Below are 26,530 nucleotides of genomic sequence, written 5' to 3'. Positions count from 1 at the left end.
ACAGCACTGACACAGTGGATTAAGAAAGATGCAGGGTAAATTATAAGAAAATAATACTTGGATCCTGTTTATTAAACTTCTGTTTAGTGAATGTGAAAAGTCCAGAACACACCCTAAACCATGTCTTGTAGTTTCAGTACACTTCATCTGGATTAGAAATATTTTAAAACATTAATATGCAAGTAAAGGCACTATAGTCTGTACCAGATGAAATATGGCAGCAAAGCTCAGTTTGCCACTTTTTTTTTATTTTGGGGAACTGATATAACTTACTTTTTTGTGTTTTTTTTCATAATACAAAACATGCGTAAAAATGCGTGGCTAAGATCAACGCATACATTTGTCGTGGCGTCTAGGCTACGTTGCTCCATGGGAAGTATATAAATCCAGAAGAGTGGAGTGGTCCCTGCAAAGCGACGCATGCGCAGAACATACCAAATTGCCGAGGTTTGTTTCATGGGCATTCGGATGAGAGCAGCATCAAGCCAAAACCACTATAAATTAGGGAAGAGAAGACCGGAAAAGTTGGAACTGGACCTTCGATGTAAGAGTGTATAATTATGTAGGTTTGTTATGGCAGTATTTTTCACATTTTAGTTATTGGCATGATAATAAATTAAACGGATGTTTATTAGCTAAAAAAACACCATAATTTTCCGAATTATTGTTTCTCTCTCACAACGTGTTCCAATCCACCTCTTCTTTTGAAAAAAAAAATGCCTAAAAGGGTTTGTCCAAATTAAAACGACAATAGCTGCTGAACTACTGACTTAATGCATTCTTAAATAAACATGAATAAACAGCTTTCAAGGTTCCTTGTGAAAATGTCAGACATATATGTCTGACATTTTCACAAGGATATGCAGTAATGCGCAAGCATTCAAATCCATTTATGTAGCCTATACTTACCTTCTTGAAAGAGCACAAGTATAACCATATCAAAAGGTATTTAAGGCGCAATCATAAGAAGCTTTGTCACAATATAATGTGAATTTGATGTGCACCTGATAGTGGGAGCTACCAATTATTCACTTCAAATTATACATTATGTTATGTAACATAATGTACACATTAATGTACATTAGAGCATGACCAATATATTGGTATGGTCGATATATCAACCAATTTTTGGTTATTACAGCTCTATTGCTATCAGCACATATGTCAAACTATAGCCTAGTATTTTTTTTTTTTATAATAATATAGATCATTTTTCCGGGGCAGCCTATCATGACTCCACAAATAACATTGTAATAACGTATTTTAATATAGCCTACTTTATTCTGACAGTTCCAACGGGAAGTCGTGTGTTTAGATTTCTTTTTGATGTTCTGATAGTGTTGTTGAGAGGAGCTGGGCGAAGAAGAGACAGAGAAGGTTGAGTATAGGCTACAGACGTTACAGACAGCAGGGTTCAGGGCTGTGATTCTTCTTGACCTGGTGGCAGACTTTAACAGTATTGTAGCCTACCTCTTTACGAGGTAAACTGCAATCTGGATTACAAAGCAGGGGGAGAAGAGAGGCCAGCGGAAACGACAGGAATGAAAGAGGAATAAAAGAGATAACGTTAGCTAAAGAAAAAGGGAGCGACATCGCAAACGAGCCACAGAGGAGGAGACAGACCCCGGCCAGACGAGCACGGATACAGGGAGGCAAAGAGGAGGAGGGAGAATTAAAGGGAAGAAAGGCTGATAAATAACATAAAGAGAGGAGAGCTATTACCACTAGGGTAAGTTCCTTATCAAAACATCCAATAGACGGGGCGTGTTTGCGCCTGAGCAGACGAGTTATATACTATGCACATGTCTGTCTGAGGCTAACATATTCAAACGGTCTCAACTTAGTCAACATTGTGCACCATCGGGCCAGCATTCAACCAATGTCTTTAGGCTATGTCTGGGTTTATTGACAGTCAGCGTAGGATTTAAATAATCACGGCCGTTTGTAGGTCTACGTTGATATCGCGACAGGCTCAAGTGGCTTCGTTATTTAGCCTGGAGAACTTGATTCTCTTCATCAGAAGGGCCTCGGCCGGCCCGAGTGCAGTCAGTGCGCATGGATCGTTCCGTGGCCGTGGACCCGCTACGACGGCGGGCACGTTCTGTACGCGCTAGGCCGCAGTTAGCCTCATCTTTCTACATTTCGCACCAGTGTTTAACGTGTAGACTATATGTGCGGTTTACAACATGACAGGTGGTTAAATAATAGACACTAACTAGCCTATGTGGCAGGGTCGGTTCTAATCTGGGCTGGTTGAAAACATAGGTGGGAAACTTGGGCGGTTGCAGCCCAGATGGTAGCCTAGTAGAGAGGCAGACTAGTTGCCCAAAGGTTGCAGGTTAAAATGACAGCACCAATTCATGGTGAAAATGTCTTTATTTACAGTATCCTATGTAAAGGAAAACACAGGTGACTAAAAACATAAAGGAATATAATGCAGTAAGGCTCTCAGACAGTCTGCATTGCTTTCAAATAGCCTATTTATTCTCCTGTAGATCAACTTTCCCTTTCTCTCTGCTGAGTCAACCTACATGAAGGCATAATTTACTCGTCCTGTGTCTTTTGTTTGGGAAAGTAACCTCTTTGAATGTGCATGTGGCACCTGCTCACGTCAATGATACATTCATTCATTTGAATTCATGTATAAACCCCCTTAGTTGTTTTGCTAGTGCAGGGAGTGTTGTATGTGTTTGTGTGCCAGTTGTGTGCATTTATGGAAGTGGGTCGTGTCGGACTTCACACAAATAAAATGAAGGTTTTTGTTAGGATTATTCATCGTTTTGCAATAAGACAGTGCAAAGACAGTGTTAGGATTTTTTGTTGTTGTTGTTGTTGTTGTTGCTTTTAGAGGAAAGTGTTTTATTGTTAGAATAGAAACTTTAAGGTTTGACGTAATCACATAGCCCAACTATTTCTTTTTCTTTTCCCCCTTTATGATGCACGCGGCATATTCAAAATCACAATATTAAAGCTAATGCTTCTTTTTCATTGTACCACAACAAACCAAAGGTTATTTTTATTATCAACAGTGTTGAAACCAGTAACGGTATATGAAGAAAGTTCATGCGGTCATTTTAAATTCTTTTTTTTAAATTCTATGATAAATGATGCTAGGATTTGAGTGAATGAAGCCTATGTGTGCGTGTGTGTTTTTTTCTGGATCCACACCTCCCTCAAAGTCCTGTCAAGCACACTATTATTATTTTGCAGGTGACTTCCAAAAAACGGATCAAAAATGGCAATCTGTGTTACTGTTGTTTTTATACTGATGTTATTGTTTTTCTTTGTCTTTACCATGTAAAGTGCCTTTGAGGACCTTTTAAAGCGCTATAATAAATGTATTATTATTTATTATTAATGGGAACACGTGAAGTGTGTGTGTGTGTGTGTGTGTTCAAATTCTGCTTGTTTTTCTGGATCCACACTTCTCAACGTCCTGCTAAGCACACATGGTATATTCTTTTGCAAGTGTAAATGTGATGTTAATACAGATATTAACAAAGCACTGAGTTTTATTGAATTACTATTATGGTAGGCATATTGACCTTTTTCCACTGGTGGGAGAACTCCAGGGCTCACTACGTCATTACGTCATACATTAATTCATTTTAATTGATCTACTTTAACAGCTCAGATGTGTTTCAGCAAGATTTCTGCTCATGTTCAAATTCTTTCTGCACATTCAAAATATAACTCAGCCCACCTATGTTCCTCGGATGAGATTTGGAGAGTCGTGATGTTTTGAGTAAAAAAAAAGTCGTAATATTACGAGAATAAGTAATTTAATGTAGCTACAAAACACATGGACCATAGACTGTACACTGACTGACCACTGCTCATCTCTACTTAAAGAGACAGACAGAGCGGCGGACGGGTCTGCTTCAGAGCTCTGTGTGTTTGCGCCTGAAACGTAGACTGTAAAAATAAGACACAACACGACGGGAAGAGGGGGATGTATGGGTCATTAGCGCGGGTTTAGCCCCGGTTTAACGTTTTACCCGATCAACAGCCACGCTAATTGAGCAGTAAAGCCCATAACTTCTGAATTTTTTTTTTTTTTATGGAATATGTTCACTAGTTTGAACATTAGAGTTAGTTGATCCATTTTTTTTGTAGTGAACTAGCTCGTGTGCTACATCACTGCTACGTCAATGACGAGTTTGCCACGAACATTGATAACTCAAATTGCAGCTAAATAGCCTATTAAACTCCAATTTTAACTTTTAATTTGTTTTAATTCACTTCATGATTTATTTATTATGTACAGTAGGACTGGGCTTGGTTTGGCTAACAGGTGCCATGTTTCTGTTGCTTTATTTAGCTCGGCATTATATGAATGTGTGACTTCCTTTGCACCCCCAAGTTTTAATTGGTATCACCAGCCAACTCTCCATTCACTTTCCATCTCACTCTGCTGCAACACTGACAGCTATTCACCAGGCAGAAGTAAGACAAGCAGCCCGGGCTGGCTGCTTGTCTTACTTCATGGACTAACCTGTATAGATATTACTTACTCTTTAAATCCAATACATCCAGTGTGTACCACAATGAAGTTGAGTCTGACCTGAAAGTCAATAGTTAAATCAGCCCCAGTAAACACCAGGATAGAGTAAGAAGATCAAATGAAGTATTACAGTAAGTTTGGCAATTGTTTTCTGTGTGGCTGATGAATTAATTAAAATACTTAATCTAAATACTGTAGAGCACAGTATATCTAAAAGGGTAACACTTTACAATAAGGTACACAAAAAATAGGTAGTTACTGTTTTTGAAAGGGTAGTTACTGTTTTTCAGAAGGGTAGTTACCCTTTTTCACAAGGGTAACGAATGATTAGTTACACTTTTTCAGAAGGGTAGTTACCCTTTTTCAGAAGGGTAACGAATGATTAGTTACCCTTTTTCAGAAGGGTAGTTACCCTTTTTCAAAAGGGTGGTTACCCATTTTCAGAAGGGTAACGATTACCTATTTTTTTGTGTACCTTATTGTAAAGTGTTACCCTGACAAGTATCAAAAGTTGGTATTGAACGCCTGGCCATATTTGTAGTCTTGTTTACTTATCCTTTAATCAGATATTTACTGTTTTAAATTATCTTTTTGGCAGTTTTATACTGTGTTTTCTTCAGGCAAACTTTTATGGTTGTGTTTAGGGAACATGTTTGAGGGTTTGGAAAACGCCCTTTTCGTTTGATGAAAAAAGTTTCATAGAAAAATATATTATATTTACCAAAATAAGATATGGAAAAAGTATTGTTTTTGGTATCATATCCAACAACATCATATCTTTGTAAATACATGACGAACTGATTTCAGTCAGCTCAATCTGAAAATTGCATCACTAAATCGTCATCCCATCATTTTGTCCTATGTCACAATATGAAGTGAAAACACCTCCTAGATCTCATGGTAACTGTGCCTGCTGTCATTTTCCTGAATCAACCATGAATGTTTATTTTTATGTCTACATCCTGTGTGCTGGCCTCCACAGCAGGCATGGCAGACCAAGATCTGGACTTCACCTCAGGTGATGCCGGGGCATCCGCCACCTTCCCCATGCAGTGCTCGGCCCTGCGTAAAAATGGCTTTGTTGTGCTGAAAGGCCGACCCTGCAAGATCGTCGAGATGTCCACCTCCAAGACTGGCAAACACGGCCACGCTAAGGTCATTACATCTTGAAGTGCTGGGACACAAGGGATGCTGATGTGCGAGAACATTATTGCTGGGCTTAGATGCATGATTCAGACAAATAACTAAAAACAATTTCCAACGTGGACTCACTTTGATAAATATTGTGCAGTTTTGAAACAATTCTTGCTACAGGTTTAGGAGAATTTCAATGAATTATCACTCTACAAACTATCCATCTATCTCTGCAATAAACACTAGAGCACAGTCATTAATATTAATGCACATTAATGGACACTTTCAGTCTGTACAAGAACAGTAAAGTGTCCCTGCTGGGTTACTGTTTCCATTGCTAAAAATATTTAGTATTTGGAAAGGTTTATGTTCTATAAATGATGTTTAAATGTGATACACTTATTACCCAACTAACCTTTTTTAAAGGATAGGTCACTCAAGCACTTGCTTTACTCATTGGAAATTAAATATAAATTTAGCACAAAAAGTAAGGAAATTTGTGTTTGGTAGATTATTTCTCTGTTGTAACAATGCTTTTTGGCAATACATCTTATACCGTTGGAAAGCCTGTTTAGTTCCCTTTCAAATGATGCCCCATTTGTAAGGAACATGCATTTGTGGGATGAGCAGCAGCGCTGAGTATGTTGGTTGCGCCCATGAAAATAATTGCCAAATCTTTTCTGCCATTGCCAAACAGATTATTCTGCCATTCTGCCATTCTGCTGTTGCTATTGACACTTGTTTTGAGCTTCTGGTACCCCCAGGTGCTGCTAATCAGGTGCCTGATTTAGAGATGAGATTCTGCAACCAGTGGCAATCCCATATCTCCACAGTCTGGGACAGAACTCTATCCTCCAAGATGACAACGCTCGCCCCCACAGGGCGGGGTTTATCAGAGACTACCTCCAGAATGTGGGAGTGGAGAGGATGGGATGGCCTGCCAGCAGTCCTGACCTCAACCCCATTGAACACTTGTGGGGTCAGCTTGGGCGTGCTGTTCGTGCCAGAGTGACCAACACAACCACGTTGGCTGACTTGCGACAAATACTGGTTGAAGAATGGGAAGCCATCCCACAGCAGTGTGTGACCAGGCTGGTGACCAGCATGAGGAGGAGGTGCCAGGCTGTTGTGGCTGTGTATGGTTCTTCCACACGCTACTGAGGCTCCTGTTTGTGAAATGAATAAATTGTTAAATTGCCAGTATGTCTTGTTTCTTCAAACTTCAATCATCCAATCCACCAAACACCAAACAAGTCAATGGCAGAATAATCTGTTTGGCATTGGCAGAGAAGATTTGGCAAATTGTTTCATGGGCGCAACCCACATACTCAGCGCTGCTGCTCATCCCACAAATTCATGTTCCTTACAAATGGGGCACAATTTGAAAGGGAACTAAAAAGGCTTTCCAACGGTATAAGATTTATTGCCAAAAAGGACTGTTACCACAGAGAAATAATCTACCAAACACAAATTTCCTTACTTTTTGTGCTAAGTTTATTATAGATACTGATTGATAAAATAAAGCTAAGGTTTTTTTTTTCTTCTCTAAAGTGGATATTTTGTTTTGAGATACACTTCAGTTAGAAAGCTGATTGTCATTTTTGCTGCGTGTTTTGTGCTGGCGCAGGTCCACCTGGTCGGTATCGACATCTTCTCTGGTAAGAAGTATGAAGATATCTGTCCCTCCACCCACAACATGGACGTCCCCAACATCCGGAGAATGGATTACCAGGTGAGACAGCTGGAGGGGCTGAAGAGACAGCAGCTCGTAATCCAGTATATTGTTAAAATACAATATTAGATAGATTAGATTAGATTCAACTTTATTGTCATTGTGCAGAGTACAAGTACAAAGACAACGAAATGCAGTTTGCGTCCAACCAGAAGTGCAAAAAGAGCAGAAAAGTGCAATGTGATATTCAAGTATAGACAGGACAAGAAATATAGTGCAGTGTAGACAGTAGTGTAAAGTTGGTTTACAGAAAGTGGTTTAGAGTCATATAAATTAAATATAAATGTGTGCAGTGTATTAGCAGTTACCTTATAAGTGCGCAATAAATATGGCTATGTAATATGAACAATGTATGAACAACATGTACAGATATGTGCAATGTAGCAGCAGTGACATTATAATAGTAGTAAAAAATAATATAGATAAATGCAATGTATTATTATAAGAAAAACAGAATAAAATATGCATATTCAGTATGAACCATATAGACAGATATGTACAGTATGAATAGCTATGTGCAGTGTGTTAACAGTACCATTGTAGTGCAGTACAAAACACAATATTACCCGAGTCTGTTCCATACTCCTACTCAGAACATTTGGTCAGATACACAACCACTTCTTTCAAATAACACACTCCCAGTTGAGGAAAAAGTCTGATTATATGATACTGAGTGGAGCAAGCAAAAATAGCCATGAAGTCAAAACAGTCTGCGTAATGGAAACCATTCAAACTGAAATGTTGGTACATAAAATAAGCATTATGTATGCTACAATAATAAACATATGAATCACACATACACATTAAGACACTACCAGTTAGTTCAGTGGTTAGTTCAGGAACAGAAAGAGGAAAAAGATAATGCCTGCATGTATCAAAAATACTCTACGTACTCTTTTCTGTTGTTTCCAACATTTCCATCTGCCAGCTGATTGGGATCCAAGAGGGCTACCTGTCCCTGCTCCAGGACAACGGGGAGGTGAGAGAGGATCTGAGGATTCCCGAGGGAGACCTGGGCAAAGAGATAGAGAGCAAGCATGAAGCCGGAGACGAGATCTTGGTCAGTGCTGTCACCTCACCTCGCGCTCTTTTCTACTGTCTACTTTGCCTGTTCTGAAACTAGGCGGGACACGGTCGCTATCGTTGTGGTGTGGAGAGCACCATTCATTGTTTTAACGCAGTAATATACTCCAAACGTTAGGAATCGCCACACTCACACTACAGCTGGCTGATATAGAGTTGCCTTCTGAGTCTTGAGTCTGAGACATTGTAGCGAGGAAAATTATTTCAAGATCCAGATTCATGTGATATTTTCCAACAGTCCGAAGCCCCAAATAATAATTTTAAAGATTATATTTTGGGCTTTTTCCGCCCTTAATTTTGACAGGACAGCTAGGTGAGAAAAAGGGGGAAGACGTGCAGGAAATCATCACAGGTCGCATTTGAACCCTGGACCTCTGCGTCGAGGCATAAACCTCTCAGTATATGTGCGCCTGCTCTACCCACTGATCCAACCCGGCCACGCCAAATAATAATTTTAAACTCCTCACATTTGAGAATCAATATGATAAAATTTGACTTCAGGCAGCACGTTTCTTAGTTTCATTTTCAAATTGTAGCCAGTTTGATGCCCATTACCTGGGATTAAGATAAAAGAAAAAAGCAGGAAGAAAGTATAACATCTTAAAAGTCTTATCTTTTTGCTCTTTTAGATCACTGTTCTAAATGCAATGGATGAAGAAGCTGCAATTAGCATCAAATCCGTGAATAAATAAGCCACTGCAGGTAAATACAGAGCTACAGCTGTGTTGACATTTAGCTGTCCTCTCACCCCCCAACTACCGCCTGATCCCAGCCTGCCTGAAGAGGAGTGTGTGGCTGTGTGTGTGTGTGTGTGTGTGTGTGTGTGTTTGTGTGTGTGTGTGTGTGTGTGTTTGGGTGTTACACCACAAGCCACCAGCACGTGCCATGCCAGTGCAAGTGTGTGTGATGTCACAAACATGCACAGTTGTTCATCATTGGACCGAGGGGAAGGCAACTCCTGTCAACAAGTTCCAAGGCCGAAGTTGGATGTTTAGATTTGACCTTCTATATGATAAAAAATATTATATTTGCAATTTACAATTATGCATATCCACTACACTGGATATCTCCACGTTTTCCATATTATTGCACAATGACTTTTTCATTTATATGTTTGTTTAAACTGTACATACTAGAGATCAGCTGAAATTTTCAAGATTCCTAATTGACGAAATGTAACTTATTTGATGAGTGTAATCTAAATTTGAAGCCTGTGTGAAGTGATGGTTACTGAGCAGTGTGCCACTGTGGATTTGCCTACCCCTTAATGCGTTTTTTTGTCTCATGTTAACACTATTATGAGCATGTGTATCATTTTTATGTAGCATTGAATATAAATAAAAGCTTACGGTTCATATTGTACTTTTGAGCAATGACGTATTTTGTTCTGTGGGTTGCACTTTATTTTACAGCCTCATCTAGCCAGTCGCTTCCAGTATTCCTCTAAGAAACAGCTTGTAGCATTGTTGTAATTGTTGGGTATTTCTGTTTCAGGGGCAAACGAGATCTGCTGGACCTAGGAAAAAGGAGGAAATATTGCCTCGTCAATGCTACCCCCCCCCCCCCTACTTTTCTCTTTGTTTTTCATACTCTCTCTATTTTATGACCCTATTTGGGGTTGTTAGAAAAGAATTGGAAATGTCTAACGGTAAACAAACATTCGCTATGTACATGCACACATAAAACCACATCTGAGTCTGGACAAACAGATGTAAATAGATTAAAAGGTCAGCGGTGTAGAGGAAGTTCTCTCACTATTGATTAAGTCTACAGATCTTCAGTAGCTACCTACCATCAGGGAAAAGAAAGGTGGTGGTAATGTCAATACTGTTTTTTTTTTTATCATCTACGTTTCCCTGTTTTATAAAGGGCTTCGCCTCTGGATCTGCATTGTTCTGTTGAGGCTTGTTCAGTGTGTGCTATTACAGGATTGAATACTAGGTTTCATCTTTTCTGTATTCAACTTTTCTTTTGGAGATCTGAACAAGCCCCTCCTGCTGTTTACTTTATCCCCTGTCTATTAAACAAAGGTTACCAACATGGCGCACCAAGGTTCCGTTTCTTTTCATCTCAAGAATTTGAAGGGTCAAAAAGAAAAAGAAAAAGAAAAAAACCCTGCTTCAAGAACAAATTCTCATCTGTTCAAAAATCATTCACTGTTCACTCGCTTTTTCAGAACCCCTTTACAGAGGCCACTTTACACTGAGCTCTTTGGAGAATATGAGTGGGATATTATTTGGCCTACTCCTGAACCTTGAGTGATGATTCAGGAGGCAGATAACTTGTGTGTACTTGTTTGGTATCCTTACTTTGTGTTCAAATCCAAACTGTGCAGAATGTCTCCATGGCCCAAAAAAGAGAAAACATGACACAAACTGTTGGACGTGGCGTTTGCTCATTTTATTTAGCAACATAAAAGCTTTAAAAACAGCAGAGACTCAGACTTCATTTATTCTGTAGAAGAGGACAACACAAAAAACACTGGAAATCCTCCATCATTTTGTTAGAACAATGGTCATCTTGTTGATTTAATTAATGGTAACCAACCCTAACCGGTCGAATGTGATCGACCAGAAGTCAACAACACAGTGAAATAGATTCTTTTAGTTAAGTCAATGTGTTTCAGTTTTAGTAGTGCTTATCAGGGTGCGTGTGACACTAGCGGAAACATGTTGATTTATTCCACATACTCCAAATTCAACTTAAGTGTTGCTGACTATTTGTTTTTTTCCCCCCTATTTTTTAGTGAGCAAAGTCACTGCAGAGAAACTGAACACTCCACTGATGCCGGAATTATGAATGTTAGTATACAAAGAACAAGCTCCGCTTCATTCAGTCTTGGTTTATACAAGATCTTAACATTTTAGTGCACTTATGCACCTCCAGAACGGCTTTACAGTGTAGGTCAAATAATCTATTTTACAAATTAACATTTGAAGTGATGTAAAACTCAAAGTTGGATTTTAACAGAAGCACACAAGCATGAGGACTGCTGATCACTCATTATCAAAGTTTAAAAAAAAGAAAAGATACTGTACAGAAAATAAAAACACAAGGAACGCGGCATTATTCAGCCAAATTACTTTCTTTTTTTTTTTTTTGGAGGAAGTCGATCCATTACTAGTCCAAAAGGTTTTCCAGAATCTGGAGTGAAGCTGTGACGTCTCAGTGACGATGAAAGTGGCTACGAATTACTTGCCATGGTGGTAGAACCTCTGCCCGCTCTGGCTGTGGGGGAGGAAGCTGTGGCGAGGAGCACCCTGGGGAGAGCTCTGGAATGGGGCCTGGTGAAGGAAACATGGAATAACATGATGAAATGACCCGTATTTTTACTGTTTTGTTTTTTTCTCCCTTTCTCCAGTAAATAGAGTGTACATCATCATAAACAGAAAGACATCATGATGGAAAAACTAAACTAGAAGACCCACAAATGTGGGTTTGGGAGCAGCTCTAAAACAATACATCATAACCTCATAATCAGACTGGACCAGCTGGAAGATGTAAATAAGTGAAATGCAACGAAAAAGGAAGCAATTGCCGCAAGTCTTAGCACCGCTGCCCTCTAGTTAAAAAAAAGCTAGCACAATCTGGTGGTCATCTGCAGACAACCTGAAGGTCTACAGCCATGGCAGCAGCCCTGTGAGGCTGGGATGCTCATTACACACAAGAAGACAACACTGTTTGATGAGGCTTCAGGCTGGCGCCAGACGAAAAGCTATTATATACTGCTTGTATAGCTATAGATACGCACACCTCTGGCCAGAATTAGAGAGGGAGCGATGAAGATGAATAAATGGTTTAATGAAAAGAGAGGTGGGTGTGTGTGTGTGTGTGTGTGTGTGTGTGTGTGTGTGTGTTTCAAGATTCACCTTTGCGGTGGGAATCTGGACCGCCATCGACGGTGTGGGCAGCAGCCCTGGAGCAGAAGGATGCATGGCTGGTGGATGCATAGGCCTCAAAGTACCCTGTGAGAATATCAACAAGACAGAACCAAAATAAAATGTAATCAGATAAGGAAGTGATGACCTGAAGTACAAGGCAGGTGAATAAAGCTTATGCCAGCTGCTTCCACCATTTAGACAATGGCATGTTAGTAAATATTTAAGAGCAAACTTAAAAAACATTTTATGTTCTGTCTGATACAAATTAGACATAATATTATCTTTTGTATGACTTCAGCATTTTAAAACACTATCCCCCTTTTTTGAATACATTATCCAATGCTTTTTTATCAAGTGTCTCAAAATTCTCAATTTGTGTATGCTTGAATATATATATATATATAAAAATGGGTTGACATTTCATTACTTACTGCATCAGTAAAGCCAGACTGTTGGTTGGCATGTTCCAGCTGCTTCTGGAGGGGTATTCCTGCTCCGGGAATGTATCCTGCACGAGATACAACGGTTACTATTGATGACCAAACAATTGTTTACATCAGATACAGAGCTTACATTCAGGTTAAAAACAAAACAGCAGTGGGTACACAAGGACGATGACGACAACAACAGAAGAACCGACCAGGCTGGGAGGTGAAGTGACCGTGGACGGGGTAGCCAGCCTGCTGGTGGGGGAGGTACTGCATGGCCTGAAACGCAGACGCACCTGTGGGAGAACAAAAGCCAAAAAGCTTTGTCTTATAACAATCACTAAAGTCCACTTTCTTGTGGTTAAAATTATTGATCTGATCATGTCACAACAAGCATGAAGGACAATGTAATCCCAAGGAAAAACTACTGAACTAGGGAATTTACAGTATATCCGGGTTACAAAACCTGAAGAGAAATCTCAGACTGTATGTACTACACGACAAATATATAAATTTATTTCAATGTGCAAGTTTCCTTATATTACAGATGATTGTGATCCCTGCCACTTAAAACAGACAAGTGTCCTTTACCTCTGATCTGAGAGCTGCTTGCGAAACTGACAGGTACTGATGGTCCAGGGGCGTAGGTGGAGGGATGCTGGGCCTGAGCCACCCCGTAGGGCTCATGGACCCCTTGGCTCCCGCTGAACTGTCCGTGCTCTGCTGAGCCCGAGCTGAAACCAGGCGTCTGATAGTGACGTGCCTAAAAGCGAAGGAGAAGCAGGAGGAGGGTTGAATAGTGTATTACGCAATGCTTGCATCTCCTAAGGCACTTGGATTAAAAAGGTGTAAAATGGAGAGAGAAAAATCAGAGAGAAATTCTAAACACACAGGACTCAAAGAAATTACATATCTCCGGGAATCAAGTATCTGCGGCAAGTTATTTTAGATAGATATTTCATGCAAAGACATTGGTTCTTTGAGTGAAACACCCCCTTTACTTACTGGAATCACAGACGCTGGGAACAGCTGTTTATTACGTTCTCCAAGTAGCGCACCAGGTCGACTGTGGCTGACTGGACTGCCTAAGAGAGGCAAAGAGAAGGATCAGTTGACTAATACTAATAATGTAAAAAAAAAGACAATTTTCCAGATAACCAAATAGGTTAGGCATAATAATACTTGAAAACTGCCTTACCTTGAATGCTGAGGAGGTGCTGCCCTGAGTGCATGGGCAGGCTGGGCTGGTAGCTGGCTGATGTCAATGTTGTGATATCGCTGGAAAGGACAAAAATGCAACTGAATACCAAAAATACTTTAAGTAAACTTCTGGGTTTAATAAAAAATTCTGTCATACCGTTATGTACTGAAAGTACTGAAAAGCTGCGTCATCCTTACTACCTCTGCTCCTTTCTGCGCCTCTTTTCCTCTTCATGAAGTACTTTCTTGAGCTGTAAGAAGAGCTGGTGTTTCTCTTCTTGGAGTCCCTGAAGTTTCTCCCCCATCTTCATTACCTAAAGTTTAGTTTGGGGTTGTGAATCATAGTATAAGAAAACAAAATTGCCATATATTTTGCCGTATATTATTTGTCTCAACCCAAGGTAAGACGGAAATGCCACATGGAGTTGGTAGCACAGATTGCAGTAGAAATGTTCCCAACCTGTTCCTTGGTTTCCTCCAAAGACATCCTCTCCTCTATTTCTTTTGTCCTCTTCCTCTCTTCCTCCTCTTTCATCTTCTGCTCCATCATTTTATCCACCTCTTCCTCCTCTGAAAGATTAGATAATAATGTTGTTCAGTGGTGGTGAAAAACAGGTTCAAATCCCTTAGTTAAAAAAAATTATGAGAAATAAAATGTACTTATGTATAACCTTAGATGAGAATATATTCATTCTGCAGAACTTAATAATTTCATAATTACGTATTGCACTATACTGAAATGGGTTTCTAATATGTCCATCAATTTTGATAATTATTTAAAATGTCCTGCCTCCAATACCCATACTACCATGTTATTTTTGTAGACCAGAAAAAGATTTAGTATGTCCCAATAAATAGCATGTAAAATGCAGTGTGCCAAAAATACCAGGATGTGCTACTGCATCTGGTCAGATTTTGCAGTATGCAAGCCAGCATGCTTTTCTGGCTATTCGGAGCCACAATCCTTTGTGCAGCAATTGTTGTTATTATTATTATATTTAGAAATAAAATGGCATTAGCTGCTTGCCTTTATAGTTTCATACTATCCTAAAGTGAATATTTAAGGTTGTGGGGATGCCTGAAGTATAGCACATAGACAGACACCAACAGTTATCACACAATATGTAATAATCATAGCATTTCTGAGTGAGTACACTACAGACCGATGCATATTTAGGAGAAGAATTAAGTAGATGCTGGGGTATGTTCTAAAGTTGGGAGGCAGAATTCAGAGCCATTATTGCATTAGTAAAATGGACTAAACAAATGGGAATTCATGAAACGCAACCACATTGTTTTTGAGTGACACGTAGTATTTGCAGCCAGTCACAAGTACAACACTTCTACCTCTTCAGTTGTGACGGCTAGGCTAGTTTTAAAACACACTGCGCACCTTGTCTCTTACGCTCCCTCTCCCTCATGATGTGCTTGTGGAGGGCTCTGGCCATCGCGTTGGACAGCTTGGGTCTGTCCAGCAGGGCAGGCATGGTAACAGGTAGCGGAGGGGCCAGCTGGTGTAGATACAGAACAGTGGTAAAAATGTTACAAGAAATATCCGGGGTTCATGTAATGGTGTCGATTATCTCAATCGTAGTGTAACGTTAACCAGTAGAAAGACCACAGGTGTGACAACGTCAAGGGTTAAAGGCCCAGGTTAGCTGCTATTCGGCTAACAGCTAGCTAAGTTAGCAATGTTAGATTTAGCTGCTGTAAACTGTGGTATAATTTAGGACGAAGATGTGTGGAGCTTAAACATGCAAACCAGCAGCGGCTGGGATGTTTTTTCCCCAACATCCCCAAGAACAAACGTTAACTGGAGTTAACGTTAGCTAGCTGGCTGCTTAGCACTAACATTACGCATGTTATGGTAACGTTACGTTATCTATTTACGTTAGGTCTACCGTGGCGGAGTAATTAAGGACAGGATATCTTACTTTTGTTGCTTTGAGGGTCGTTCAATAAGAACCTAACCGTCTTGTGGTTTTCAATTTGAGGTGACTTGACTGTTTCTGGAGCAGTTGAACAAAATAAATTTAAAAACATTTACCCAAAATATAAACAGACGAAAGGTTTTCAGCCCGGGAGATGATGTTGCGCTTCCGGGTGTAAAGGACACCGAGTTGCTTTTTGGGAATTGTAGTTTCTCCTGTATTTTGGCAGAAACCTCAGCCATTCTTATTTTTTTCCTTTCCGGCAGACTAGGCACTGATAGAGCATTGCTGCCTCCCACTGGTGATGCCTATTTTCCAATATAAATCCGTGACCTCAGTCATTCCTCAGATCCCCCAGTCTAAAAAAAGAAAACTTAAACATCCTCTTTTACTAGGATGCCGTAAGACGCTCCTCAGAGATGAAAATCTTATTATAGATCTTTAAAGAATATCTTATTTTTTTAAATGTCCACCATTTACATAATTTACATGGTCTAGTTATTCACTTCTTATCTGACCAAGTCAATCAATTTAATGGGTAAATATCATAATGCAAGTGGTCTAACAGGCATCCTAATCCAAAATTATATCAAATATGAATTTAAAGAAAACTGTAGTATTCTTAAACAATTAACTATTGCTGACTACAATTCAGGACAACAGAGATAAACTGTTATCAGGTTATTAATGAGTTTTTTTCTCAGTCCATGGGTGGGCTTGAACCACCAACCTTCTGGTTATCAGCCGAAGTCGCCTGCAATCTCATCGTCCAATCAAGATATTCACTGTCTACTGTCAGATTGGATGCATGCCAATCACGGCGCATCTTTCCAATGTGAGAACAACGCCGACTCAGAGGAGACAGGGAGGATGTTGATGAGGGCAAATTATGCTGCTAATCTGTTTTTTCTTTTCAGGCTGTGGATGACTCTGGTGTGCATGGACAGAGTTGACAGCATAGATATTAAACAACTGACAACAATAGCCTAACTGACTTAGAACGCAGCTGGTCCGTATATAGCTAACAGTAAAATTACGTATTTCACTGACCTTTTTGTTGTTTAGTTGACCTATATGTAAAAAAATAAATGTCAAATTTACTCTATACTGACGTGTGAGAAGTGATGCCAACCTCGTCACTTTGGTCTTAGGCTAAACAGCAGAAGAAAAGGTAGCTGTTGTCAACCATTTTAGATTATCAATTCTAACTTAATTTTTTAAAACGAACTCATTACCACTATTATACTAGCATATTGCAATGTTTGAAAAAATTCTATTTATTGAGCTTTGAGAGGGAGCCATGGGTCCCGTTAATAAAGTCCACACTATGGAGTTAAAGTCTCTTAAAGATGAATTATTCACCAAGTCATCCGGTCAGTCAAGACATAAAGCTATTAAACTAGGCTACACTAGACAGGAAGGGTATAAAAATTGTAATCTGAAAAGGCTAAAAAACTGTCAGATAAATGAAGTGGAGTAGAAAGTGCAATATTCGCGCCTGAAAATGTTGTGGATTAACGTTATATTAATTGCATAAATGGAAACACACGAGTAAAATAGTCTACAAGTAGGCCTACCTCGAATTTGTAGTTAAGTGCAGTAGGCTAATGTTATTTAATAGTAAATAGGCTACTTACATTCCACTGATCACCGCTTATAACTAACGTTAGCCTTAGGCTACTTACTCGCCTGCTGTAGCTACTTTTTAATAAAATATCACCAGAAAAAGGACAGCTTCCTAGCGACTGCGAGCTGTGCTATCTGAAGTTGCCATATAACGTTGGCTTATTTGACACTATAGGCCTACAACAAAATTATACGATTGTTTGTGTGACGGATAGGTCTAAATAGGACTAAAACGTGTATGGGTAGCCATTTAATAGTTACTTAGAGTACGTTGATGAGTTGTCTGGCTAACGTTACTGACAGATGAAAGCAGTAAAAATGCCCGCTGAGTTTGAGCATTATTCTTCCATTAGAAAAGTGCGCCGTGATTGGCCTATATCCAATCTCACATTTGGCAGTGTTGCAACGTGAATGGCCTTCAACCAATCTAACATTGGACAGTGAATGGAGTGATTGGATGATAAGATTGGAGATTCATCTACTCCTATCCTTAAATATTTTCAAGATAGAAGTAGGCGATATTTGTTTTTTTCTCATACGGGTAACATAAAGCTGGTCAATAAATAAATACCGTCCCTGGGTGGATTCGAACCACCAACCTTTCGGTTAACAGCCGAACGCGCTAACCGGTTGCGCCACAGAGACGAACTTAACAGTGTAAGGCGTGGCCTCTGTCTTGAAGCCCCTCCTGTATATAAGGCAAAAGCTATGCCATTTCGATTGATTGAACGCTCATAATGCAGAATACCAGTAAATTGAGTTACTTTGTGTAACAGAGATATTGATTTTAATATTTTTACCTTTGTGTAATTAATGTGATTTCCAATTCCAATTCAAACTTCAACACCATCTATATTTATTGTTATATTTTTCCATTGTTTGCTAAATATCATATTGTTCAAGATTCTGTGATAATTTATTTATATCAAACCAATTTTTCCAATTCTTTCTATGGGGTAGGCTACGTACGCCCATCAAGCGGCCAGTTGAATGGAGCATCGCGTTCCCCAGCGTTTCAGTCACATAATCCAGAGCCTATAAAACCCAGTGTACCGAATTTGGTTGCAGTTCCAGCAGAGTTCCACTGGGGGGTGATCGCAGTCCAGTGCAAAATGAATGGCAGTCAATGGAGCTAGACAGCTACATTTTTCTCTTTCACCTGATTGTCGAGAAATCTCAGATTTGATTGTAGTTTTTGCAAATTCAACATGAATTATAGGTCGAAAGTTTAATGAACGAGTACTTATGTCCTTTCGATTTCTTACAGGTTGAGTCGTTGTTTTTGATTTCTTATGGCGCTTTTCCATTAGGCCTACATAGTAGGCCTACCTGCTCGACTTGCCTCAACTCTACTTGCCTTTTTTGGTTTTCCATTATGAAAAAAAAGTACCTGGTACCTGCTAACAGGTACTTTTTTTAGTACCACCTCAGTCGAGGTTCCAAGCGAGCTGAGGCGATACCAAAGGTGACGTGAAAGCGACAGACGGGGGTGTCCTGAAAAAACCCGCCATTTTTAAATAGTTTAGCCAGTGGTGTTTGTTTTTTTTTTGCTGCCTCCAGCTTCTTTTTAAACAAAATGTGTCTTCTGGCTGTGGCAACAACAACACACCTTCAACGTTCTGTGTGTGTGTCGCGCTAGGTTACGGCAGCCGCTATATGACCAGCCACGCTGAGGCGGTACTAAAATCTGAAATGGAAAACGGACGCGTTAAGTCGAGTCTACCGTGTAACGGAAAAACGCCATTACAGGTTGAGTAATTGTTGCCCATAATATTCTGCTAATGCATGCTGATTGGTCAGTGAAGGACTGATTACGACCAGAGATCCCGCTTGACGGCATCCGAAGTGGAACCAGAATGTCAGAGTGATTATTTCGGCGTGGTCTTTAAAACATTAGCAAACCTCTTTTCTAGCACGTGTATTGACAGGGAGAGCCTAACCTGTCCAATATGGTCGATGCCTCGAGAGAAAAAAGGAAGTGAGTAAAGCAGTATCTCTGGCCGTACGATGTGTATGACATTGACATTTTAAAAGGCTTTTTAGAACAAAAAAAAAAAAAGACTTCTAAAAAACATCTAAACACCCAGCAGTGTGTATTTTCTTTGCCTCCCCTTTCAAATGCAACATTCAAATTACTAGACAAAAAATTATATCCTGAGAAAAGTGGATTTTGAGGGGTATAGCTCCATAGACCTCCATTCATTCTGCACTTGCCCGTGAGCGCCCTCATATGGAACCAGAGTGGAACTGCAACCAGTTCAGAAGCCGAAGTTTCCAAAGAGTGGAAGTTATCCCCTTATTAGAAATCCTCTGACACATCCCAGGGGTGGGATCAAATAACCAACCTTCAGGTTAACAGCTGAAAGCACTGACCTGCTAGTTTCCTAACTGATTTAACAGACAAAAATCATGGACTGCCGTGAAACCTGTCATCAGTCACGCGTCTACAGTTTGTATCTTGGGTCAATTAATTGTAGTGCTTTTGGAAACGCAAGTCAGTAGTTTGCCATTTTATAAATGTATTACTTTTGTAGTTTGTTTCCTGTGCAGCTGTAACTCTAACAGCTACTTCTTCTTATTTAGTTTGGATAAAAGGACATACTGCTACTGATGTGTCCTGTTTATTCTGCCAGTCATACTTCTGCTCCTGGTTTCTCAAACCTTTACCCATGGAAACCAGCTTATACAGTCAAAGTTAATATGAACTTTGCACAACTTGGAAAGGCACACGTTACTTAAGCAGCCACAGTAGCTGATATGACTGGAGAACGTTTGGTCTATTAGGTAAATTTGCAGTCCATACCACAAGAGTGAGCCTCTCTTTTCTCAGGAAAAATGTTAACTTTTTAATCCTGTGACAAATAGATATTCAATAAAGACAAGAAACACAGATAGCTTTTCATCACATTTTTATCATGTATGAGTGGAGAGAAAGAGCCAGTAATGCAGCTGTATACAGAGTTCAAATCTTGTTTTGTTTTTAAAAAAAAAAGACTTAAAAAAAAAAGAGAAAATTTCACTCCGCTTTACAATACCTTTTAGAAATTAAGCCATCTAAAATTAACAACAACAACAACAATAATCATAGTAGCATTCAACATAATAGTCTTACCACTGAAAGCAGAGGATGATTGTTTAGTCTGAAATCTATTATACTCCTTGCTAAGTTCAGATGCGGGGCAGCCCACTCAATTCTCATTCACAGACTCCAGTCAGTCCAGTGGCTGGTGAATTTAAAAAATAAATCACCTAGCCAATTTAGTTTTTTTTTTCTAGGAAAAGAACTGCTGCAAAACAGTTATCCTTTACTCTGCCAGACACAAAATAACCTGCCTTCAACTGGTAGATGCTATTCATTTCCTAACCTAAACTCAAAACAAACTTTATACTCCTGCAAGCCAACAAAGCAGACAAACAATCCATATTTATTGTCAATGAGAGCTGATTTGAACTCACATACTATGCCTTTCTTCCCTTTACCTTGGGGTAACTATATTTACGGCCTAGTTCTAACATTATTTCATAATTCTTTCTCAGGTTTTTTCGGTAAAGTTTGGTCAATTAACACTTGACACTAGAAAAATAACTGGCCACAAGACCACTTAACCCAAGTCGCTACTGAACAGAAAAGTAGAGGCAAATACAATTCCGACTGCAGAATAATAAAGACATACATGGATGGGAGAGGGGTAATGTATGGGTGGTGAAAGTGCATTTGACATATTTACTCTGGGAACTCTAGGCTGCTGAGCTGGATTTAATATTTAAATGAATGAATGGTGGAGGTCTCAGAAAGGTGAGTAGTGGTTGGAGGGGGATGGTAGTGGGATCAGATTTCCCTTTGGCTGCTCCCGTACACACTCTCATCACTGTAGGCAATGTAGAGGAAAAAGTCCTCTTCGTGATGCTCCTGATAAAGAGAGTAAGAAAAAAAGATATTAGTAGGACATTAAAAATGTAGAGGGACTTTAATACAAGTGTGTGTGTGTATGTGTGTGTGTGTGTGGGGGGTAAATAAAAAATACGCTGATAAAGAGTCTGAGAGCAGGTCAGTGAGGTAGAAAATGCCCCTTGCCTGGTACAACAGTCCCATGGTAGCTGAGGTGGGTGGAATGACGTTGTTTACAAAGAAGAAGAGTGCATCCTCAGCTCGCAAGTGGATTCTTTTCCGGATGAGGAAGTAAAACTGGCCCACTGTTAAAAGAGAGTAAACATGATTGATACAATTTTAGATATTACCGTATTAGTGTCTTACATTTTGTCCAGGAACTTGGCACATTAGGGGTGTGCAAAAAAAAAAAAAAAAAAAAATCAAAAAAAAAAAATTCGATTAACATTCGTATCGCGATTCCAGCTCCACTGATTCAAAATCTAGTCATAGAATTCCAAAAATCAATTCATTTTTCCCCGTTTTGTAACAGCGTATATACTATTGTCCTGAAATGAGTTTAGCTCGCCATTCCCATATATATGGCGCTGCGTCGAATTCACGCTGACGCCTGGGCACTCTTGTCATAATCAAAAGAACGAGTGCAGCAGAAGTAGTTTAGTTGGCGCAAACAATGGCAAACCTCACAGAAAGAATTATTCAACCTGCTCCATCCTCAGTGAAGGCGAGAGTTTGGGCACATTTCGGCTTTTATAACCTCGAGGGGAAGACGGAACTTGATAGGAATCGGGCTATATGCAGGCTTTGCAAAGTGAAAGTTAAGTATTTTGGAAACACACCAAACTTGAGAACTCACATGGTACGCCATCACCCAGAGATTAACATTAAAGACGTGGACAAACAACAACCTAAAGTACCTAATATGCCAGTCAACCAACACACTCTTTCAATGCTCTTAACTCCCACCAAACTCTGAACGAAAAGCTCTTTTTATTTAACAGTTTTATTTTATACTTGAATTAAATGTTTTTGAAAGCTGGCCAAAGCTTGGCACTTTGCAGTTTTTCTTTTTGTATGAAGACATATAAAGTAATATCAAAATACATTTAATTTGTTGTGTTTCTTTTCATTTAAATTGAAGGTCTACTGCAATCACATGGGAAAAGTAACTACATTTACATACTGTGAATCCTTTATTTTAATCGAGAATCGTTTTTGAATCGAATCTTGAGCCTAAAAATCAATATCGAATCGAGACATTTTCTGAATCGTGCACCCCTATGGCACATAATAAAGTATTTACCTGTCAGGTCGGAGGGGACAAGGTATTTCTTCTTGTCCAGATCTCCTATTCTAGCTTTGGGGGCTTTCTCCACGATTACCTGAAAAAAGAAAAAACAAGATTGCACATATTCTTTGCAAATGATTCTTTTACATTTCCCACTGAACAAAGGCTGTGTGTATCGAGTGAAAAGTAGTTTAATACAGTGTTTCACCTTTTTAAGAAAAGGGATCTGAGAAACCACAAAGTTATCAGTCAAGGAGGACTGGAATATTTTTAAACCAAATGTTGCGTTTCATTTTAACAGCATATAGAGCCTGGTATTTTGTTAGAAAGACATCAGTATATTTATGTTTACAATTCAGACCAAGGATTTAGAACAGTGGACTGGCCGGAGTGCAAAAATTAAATTACTTAAGTTTCTTCTCTTTAGTCTAAAAATAGGACTACTACCTGCCCACACACCAGGCAGTAGCACGTCATTGTAGAGCTTAAGTGATTAGTCGATGGCTAGAAAATTAAAACAGCAACATTTCTAACTATTAATTTAATTTTTAAGAAAAAAAAAAATATATAATGATTTCAGTTTCTCAAACGTGAATATATTGTGGTTGTTTTCATCAAAAATGCCAATGGCTGTGTATTATACAATATATCTTCAAGAGCCAGGGTGACGTAAACAAGAGTCCTTTTTGTTGACATACTATTTTAAGGTGCGCTGCTGTTAGCGTTTCAACATACAGCCAAAAACAACACCCAGAGCATAATCGGTCATTACACACTTAAAACCGTAGTTATGTCTTTTACTGTAATAACCACCACGGTGGTTACAACCAGCGTGGGGTTAAATTACCTTATATTATAGTTATGATTTAGTAATATTATCTTGAAATAAATACACACACGGAATGATCACAGGATCACTAACGTTAACTGGCCTGCTCGGTGCGGGCCGAAATTCTATCTGGTTAACCTCTAACGTTAGCTTTGTAGCTAACGTTACCTGGTGTGCTGTTTACTAACGTGGCAGTCAACTAGCTATAGAGAAAGATAGAATAATTAGGTGGAGCTATAAATGAACAACATTATAATAGATAGAGGTTATCTGCGAACACTGAATGTAATTAACGACAGACTGAATAGCACTAGCATTACAACATAGATCGCGCTACCAAGCTAACGTTAGCTACTTACAGGTACCCTGTCCGGATACTTCTTCCTTATTTTCTCGCCTTCGGACCGCCTTTTCTCAAAAGGGTGCTCTTCTTTGTACTGAAACTTCATCTTTAAAAGAGATGACAGACAACAAGTCGGTCACTCCTAGGTCGTACGATAGCGGTTTGTTCAGGGAACTGCTCAAATCGCTGACACACACGACAAAAACAAACGATGCTGCTAACTACTAGCTTTTAGCTCGCCACAGCTGTTTTCCTAGTGCGAATGTGGCGGAGGGATACAATAACAACATGACGTTGCAGAGAGTCTTGTTCGCAGAGTAGACTAAACTGTGGCTATCCCAGACCACGTTAACGGTAAGTTCCGATAACCGGTGTTTATTTAATAGAAATGCCTTCTTTTTAAATGAATAATTTTAAAGTGGTTTAAAATCTGGGATGTCATTTTCTGTGGAACTATTTTATTTTGATCAACCGCGCGTACATATGTAGGGCAGGGCAGTGAAGAGGCAGCTGTCCTTGTCATATGACCGAGGCCCAGCAGTTAGCAGCTAGAGAAAAGAAACAAAAAATAACATGCGACATTAAACAGTATTTTTGTCTGTATCGGTTAACGTTGCTCTAAATCTGGGCCCATAGTAATTCAGCAGGTCCTCAGAAAAATGGGGAATATCGTAAATGAATGTGTATTCACTCATTATCCGAGCCCAGTTCTATTGGCTTTAAGTTGCGCAATTTCCGCTGTTGCCACAACATCAGGCAAATAATGATGTGGTCAGTGACATCATTATTCATCCCGCTAAACCGTTTTATCAACCATTTACTTGTGGAATAATAAAGGAGTCCAATTTTCTAGTCGCTCACTTAATGGTTAATAGGCTACTGGTTTTAAAATAAATACTGTACCCTACTAGTTTTTGTATTTACAAATAACTACTTACTGACCAAATATGTTACTTAATTTTAACTGTAAATCACGTGTCTATTTAGAGATTAAAGAAAAAAAAGTAGGAGTATTTGATCTGATAATATACAGTACATCACAGTTTGCCATTCATATTCCCATGTCTGGAAACACTAATGGGAAAAGTTGCTAGCCTGTAGCCTACATTGTGCATGTGACTGATGACTCACCATCTACTCCTGACATCTTCACCTTAACTCCCCTCTGTACTTTGACAGACTTCTTACATGTTAAAAAAAAAAAATTCACAAAAATGTCCCAGTTCACTTTTCTTACTATTGAGACAGTTCTGAAAGTGAAACAACTCTGTTCAAACCAGAAATTAAACTGATAATTTTAGGTGATCATGGTAAAGTTTTCTGCTCTAGCACAGGATGTAATGTGCTGAGTCACTTATGGACAGGATTTATTTCCAGTAGGGTTAAAATAAAAAGTGTTTTAGAATATTAATAGTTAAAGACAGCAGCTTCAGGTTAACACGCAAGCTGTAGGCTACAGTAAAAGTTGAGTCTTATGAGGGTTATTGTGGGACTTATGACAGATCTACATCATAAATGGCAGATGTAATTGTAAATTCCATCATAAAAAGCGAACACTCAAATTTCCTTTGATTCCTCCTCTCCTTCTATCGTCTCTTCAGGGGTGCTCATAACAGAGGAGCACTCCGGCCTCAAAGTCGGTACCACGTTCTCCATAGTCATTCTTGCACCCTGCCAAATTATTTCTCCCACAAAAGCTCTTCATCATCAGTGACAAATCCCAAGTAACGCCTTCCCCTTCCACCGCAAATCATGATGTGATCCCCAATAACCAACTCTCCCACAAGGCCTACTACAGATGCACGTTTGCAGTTTCAAGCTTTTGGTTTTTACGTTAAAACCATTAGGCGTTGAGGTTTTGGAAAACAACAGCTAATATATACAATGGTTTACACTTGGCCCACCATAATACAGTTGCCTACCCCTGCACTAGAATGACTAAAATAAAGGAATGTTAACATTTAAATGTCGAGGAAGGAAACTGCTTCTACAAAAACCATGTGCACTCACAGCACTGGCTGATCAGTAGATGTGCAATCATTGATAAATAACATGCCCGCATGTTTTTCTTTTTTTTTAAATGAAATGCTAGAAATACAGTTTCCTGGAAAAATAGAATTAATAAATTTGCACAGATATTTAAAAAAAAATAAGTAAAATTTGCCTATATTTACTAAAACAGGTATATACACTCAGCTGCCAGTTTATTAGGCACACCTTGCTAAATCCAACGCAGTCTGAAATCTAATGCAGTCTAATACAACAGTCCGATCCCCTCAACTGTTTTTAAGGGGTTTTGATTCAACTGCATGATCATTTTGAAGGATGTAGCTTCTGGTGCTGTTGTATATTGCATTATACAGATTGTTTTCTGTTATTTAGCCTACCTTCATTGATATAAAATGGGTTGGACAAAACATCAGCAACACATGTCAGTATAATGCAATACAACTCAACAGCTCTACAGACTTCAGCCTGCAAAATGCTCATACAGTTGAAATAACCCCTCTCTCATTATAACCTTGGACCATTGATGTTGGATTTATTACAGGACTGTTATATCAGACTGCATTAGTTTTAGCTAGCTGTACCTAATAAACAGGCAGCTGAGTGCATATCAACATATACACACAAACATTACAAACTATTAAATGCCATACAT

At 39.2% G+C, this 26,530-nt stretch overlaps 3 protein-coding genes and 1 non-coding gene across 10 annotated transcripts; 1 reads left to right on the top strand and 3 right to left on the bottom strand.

Annotated features, from left to right (window-relative positions):
* The first annotated feature begins 1,334 nt into the window (after nucleotides 1-1,334).
* Nucleotides 1,335-10,498, top strand: LOC120573228 (eukaryotic translation initiation factor 5A-1). Of its 3 annotated transcripts, none has more exons than XM_039822791.1 (6): nucleotides 1,335-1,729; nucleotides 5,490-5,659; nucleotides 7,266-7,370; nucleotides 8,299-8,430; nucleotides 9,083-9,155; nucleotides 9,948-10,498. In XM_039822791.1, exons 2-5 carry the CDS (start codon nucleotides 5,492-5,494, stop codon nucleotides 9,143-9,145), a joined length of 468 nt encoding a protein of 155 aa, XP_039678725.1. In that variant the 5' UTR covers nucleotides 1,335-1,729; nucleotides 5,490-5,491; the 3' UTR covers nucleotides 9,146-9,155; nucleotides 9,948-10,498. The 3 variants fall into 3 exon arrangements, with proteins under 3 accessions (XP_039678725.1, XP_039678724.1, XP_039678726.1); XM_039822790.1 differs by having other exon boundaries at nucleotides 5,487-5,659; XM_039822792.1 differs by having other exon boundaries at nucleotides 5,477-5,659.
* A 333-nt stretch (nucleotides 10,499-10,831) lies between these two features.
* Nucleotides 10,832-16,135, bottom strand: gps2 (G protein pathway suppressor 2). Of its 5 annotated transcripts, none has more exons than XM_039822784.1 (11): nucleotides 16,010-16,135; nucleotides 15,356-15,473; nucleotides 14,423-14,532; nucleotides 14,161-14,276; nucleotides 13,961-14,040; nucleotides 13,768-13,847; nucleotides 13,354-13,525; nucleotides 12,975-13,058; nucleotides 12,766-12,842; nucleotides 12,323-12,430; nucleotides 10,832-11,737 (listed from the first exon to the last, which is right to left on the bottom strand). In XM_039822784.1, exons 1-11 carry the CDS (start codon nucleotides 16,133-16,135, stop codon nucleotides 11,645-11,647), a joined length of 1,164 nt encoding a protein of 387 aa, XP_039678718.1. In that variant the 3' UTR covers nucleotides 10,832-11,644. The 5 variants fall into 5 exon arrangements, with proteins under 5 accessions (XP_039678718.1, XP_039678720.1, XP_039678719.1 ...); XM_039822786.1 differs by having other exon boundaries at nucleotides 11,601-11,737; nucleotides 12,323-12,418; XM_039822785.1 differs by having other exon boundaries at nucleotides 11,601-11,737; nucleotides 14,164-14,276.
* Nucleotides 16,136-18,090: 1,955 nt separating this feature from the next.
* On the bottom strand, nucleotides 18,091-18,164 carry trnan-guu. The gene has a single exon. It is a non-coding gene; the product is annotated as a tRNA-Asn (tRNA).
* A 2,332-nt stretch (nucleotides 18,165-20,496) lies between these two features.
* LOC120573219 (gamma-aminobutyric acid receptor-associated protein) lies at nucleotides 20,497-24,127 on the bottom strand. The gene is made up of 4 exons (XM_039822773.1): nucleotides 23,885-24,127; nucleotides 22,712-22,790; nucleotides 21,595-21,713; nucleotides 20,497-21,429 (listed from the first exon to the last, which is right to left on the bottom strand). The coding sequence occupies exons 1-4, from the start codon at nucleotides 23,972-23,974 to the stop codon at nucleotides 21,349-21,351; spliced, it is 369 nt and encodes a 122-aa protein (XP_039678707.1). The 5' UTR covers nucleotides 23,975-24,127; the 3' UTR covers nucleotides 20,497-21,348.
* Between the last annotated feature and the right edge of the window lie 2,403 nt (nucleotides 24,128-26,530).

Source organism: Perca fluviatilis, chromosome 14 (genome assembly GCF_010015445.1).
Source record: "Perca fluviatilis chromosome 14, GENO_Pfluv_1.0, whole genome shotgun sequence".
Taxonomy (NCBI): Eukaryota; Metazoa; Chordata; class Actinopteri; order Perciformes; family Percidae; genus Perca; species Perca fluviatilis.
Note: the sequence above shows the minus strand (reverse complement) of the source record. Positions and strands in the feature narration are given on the sequence as shown.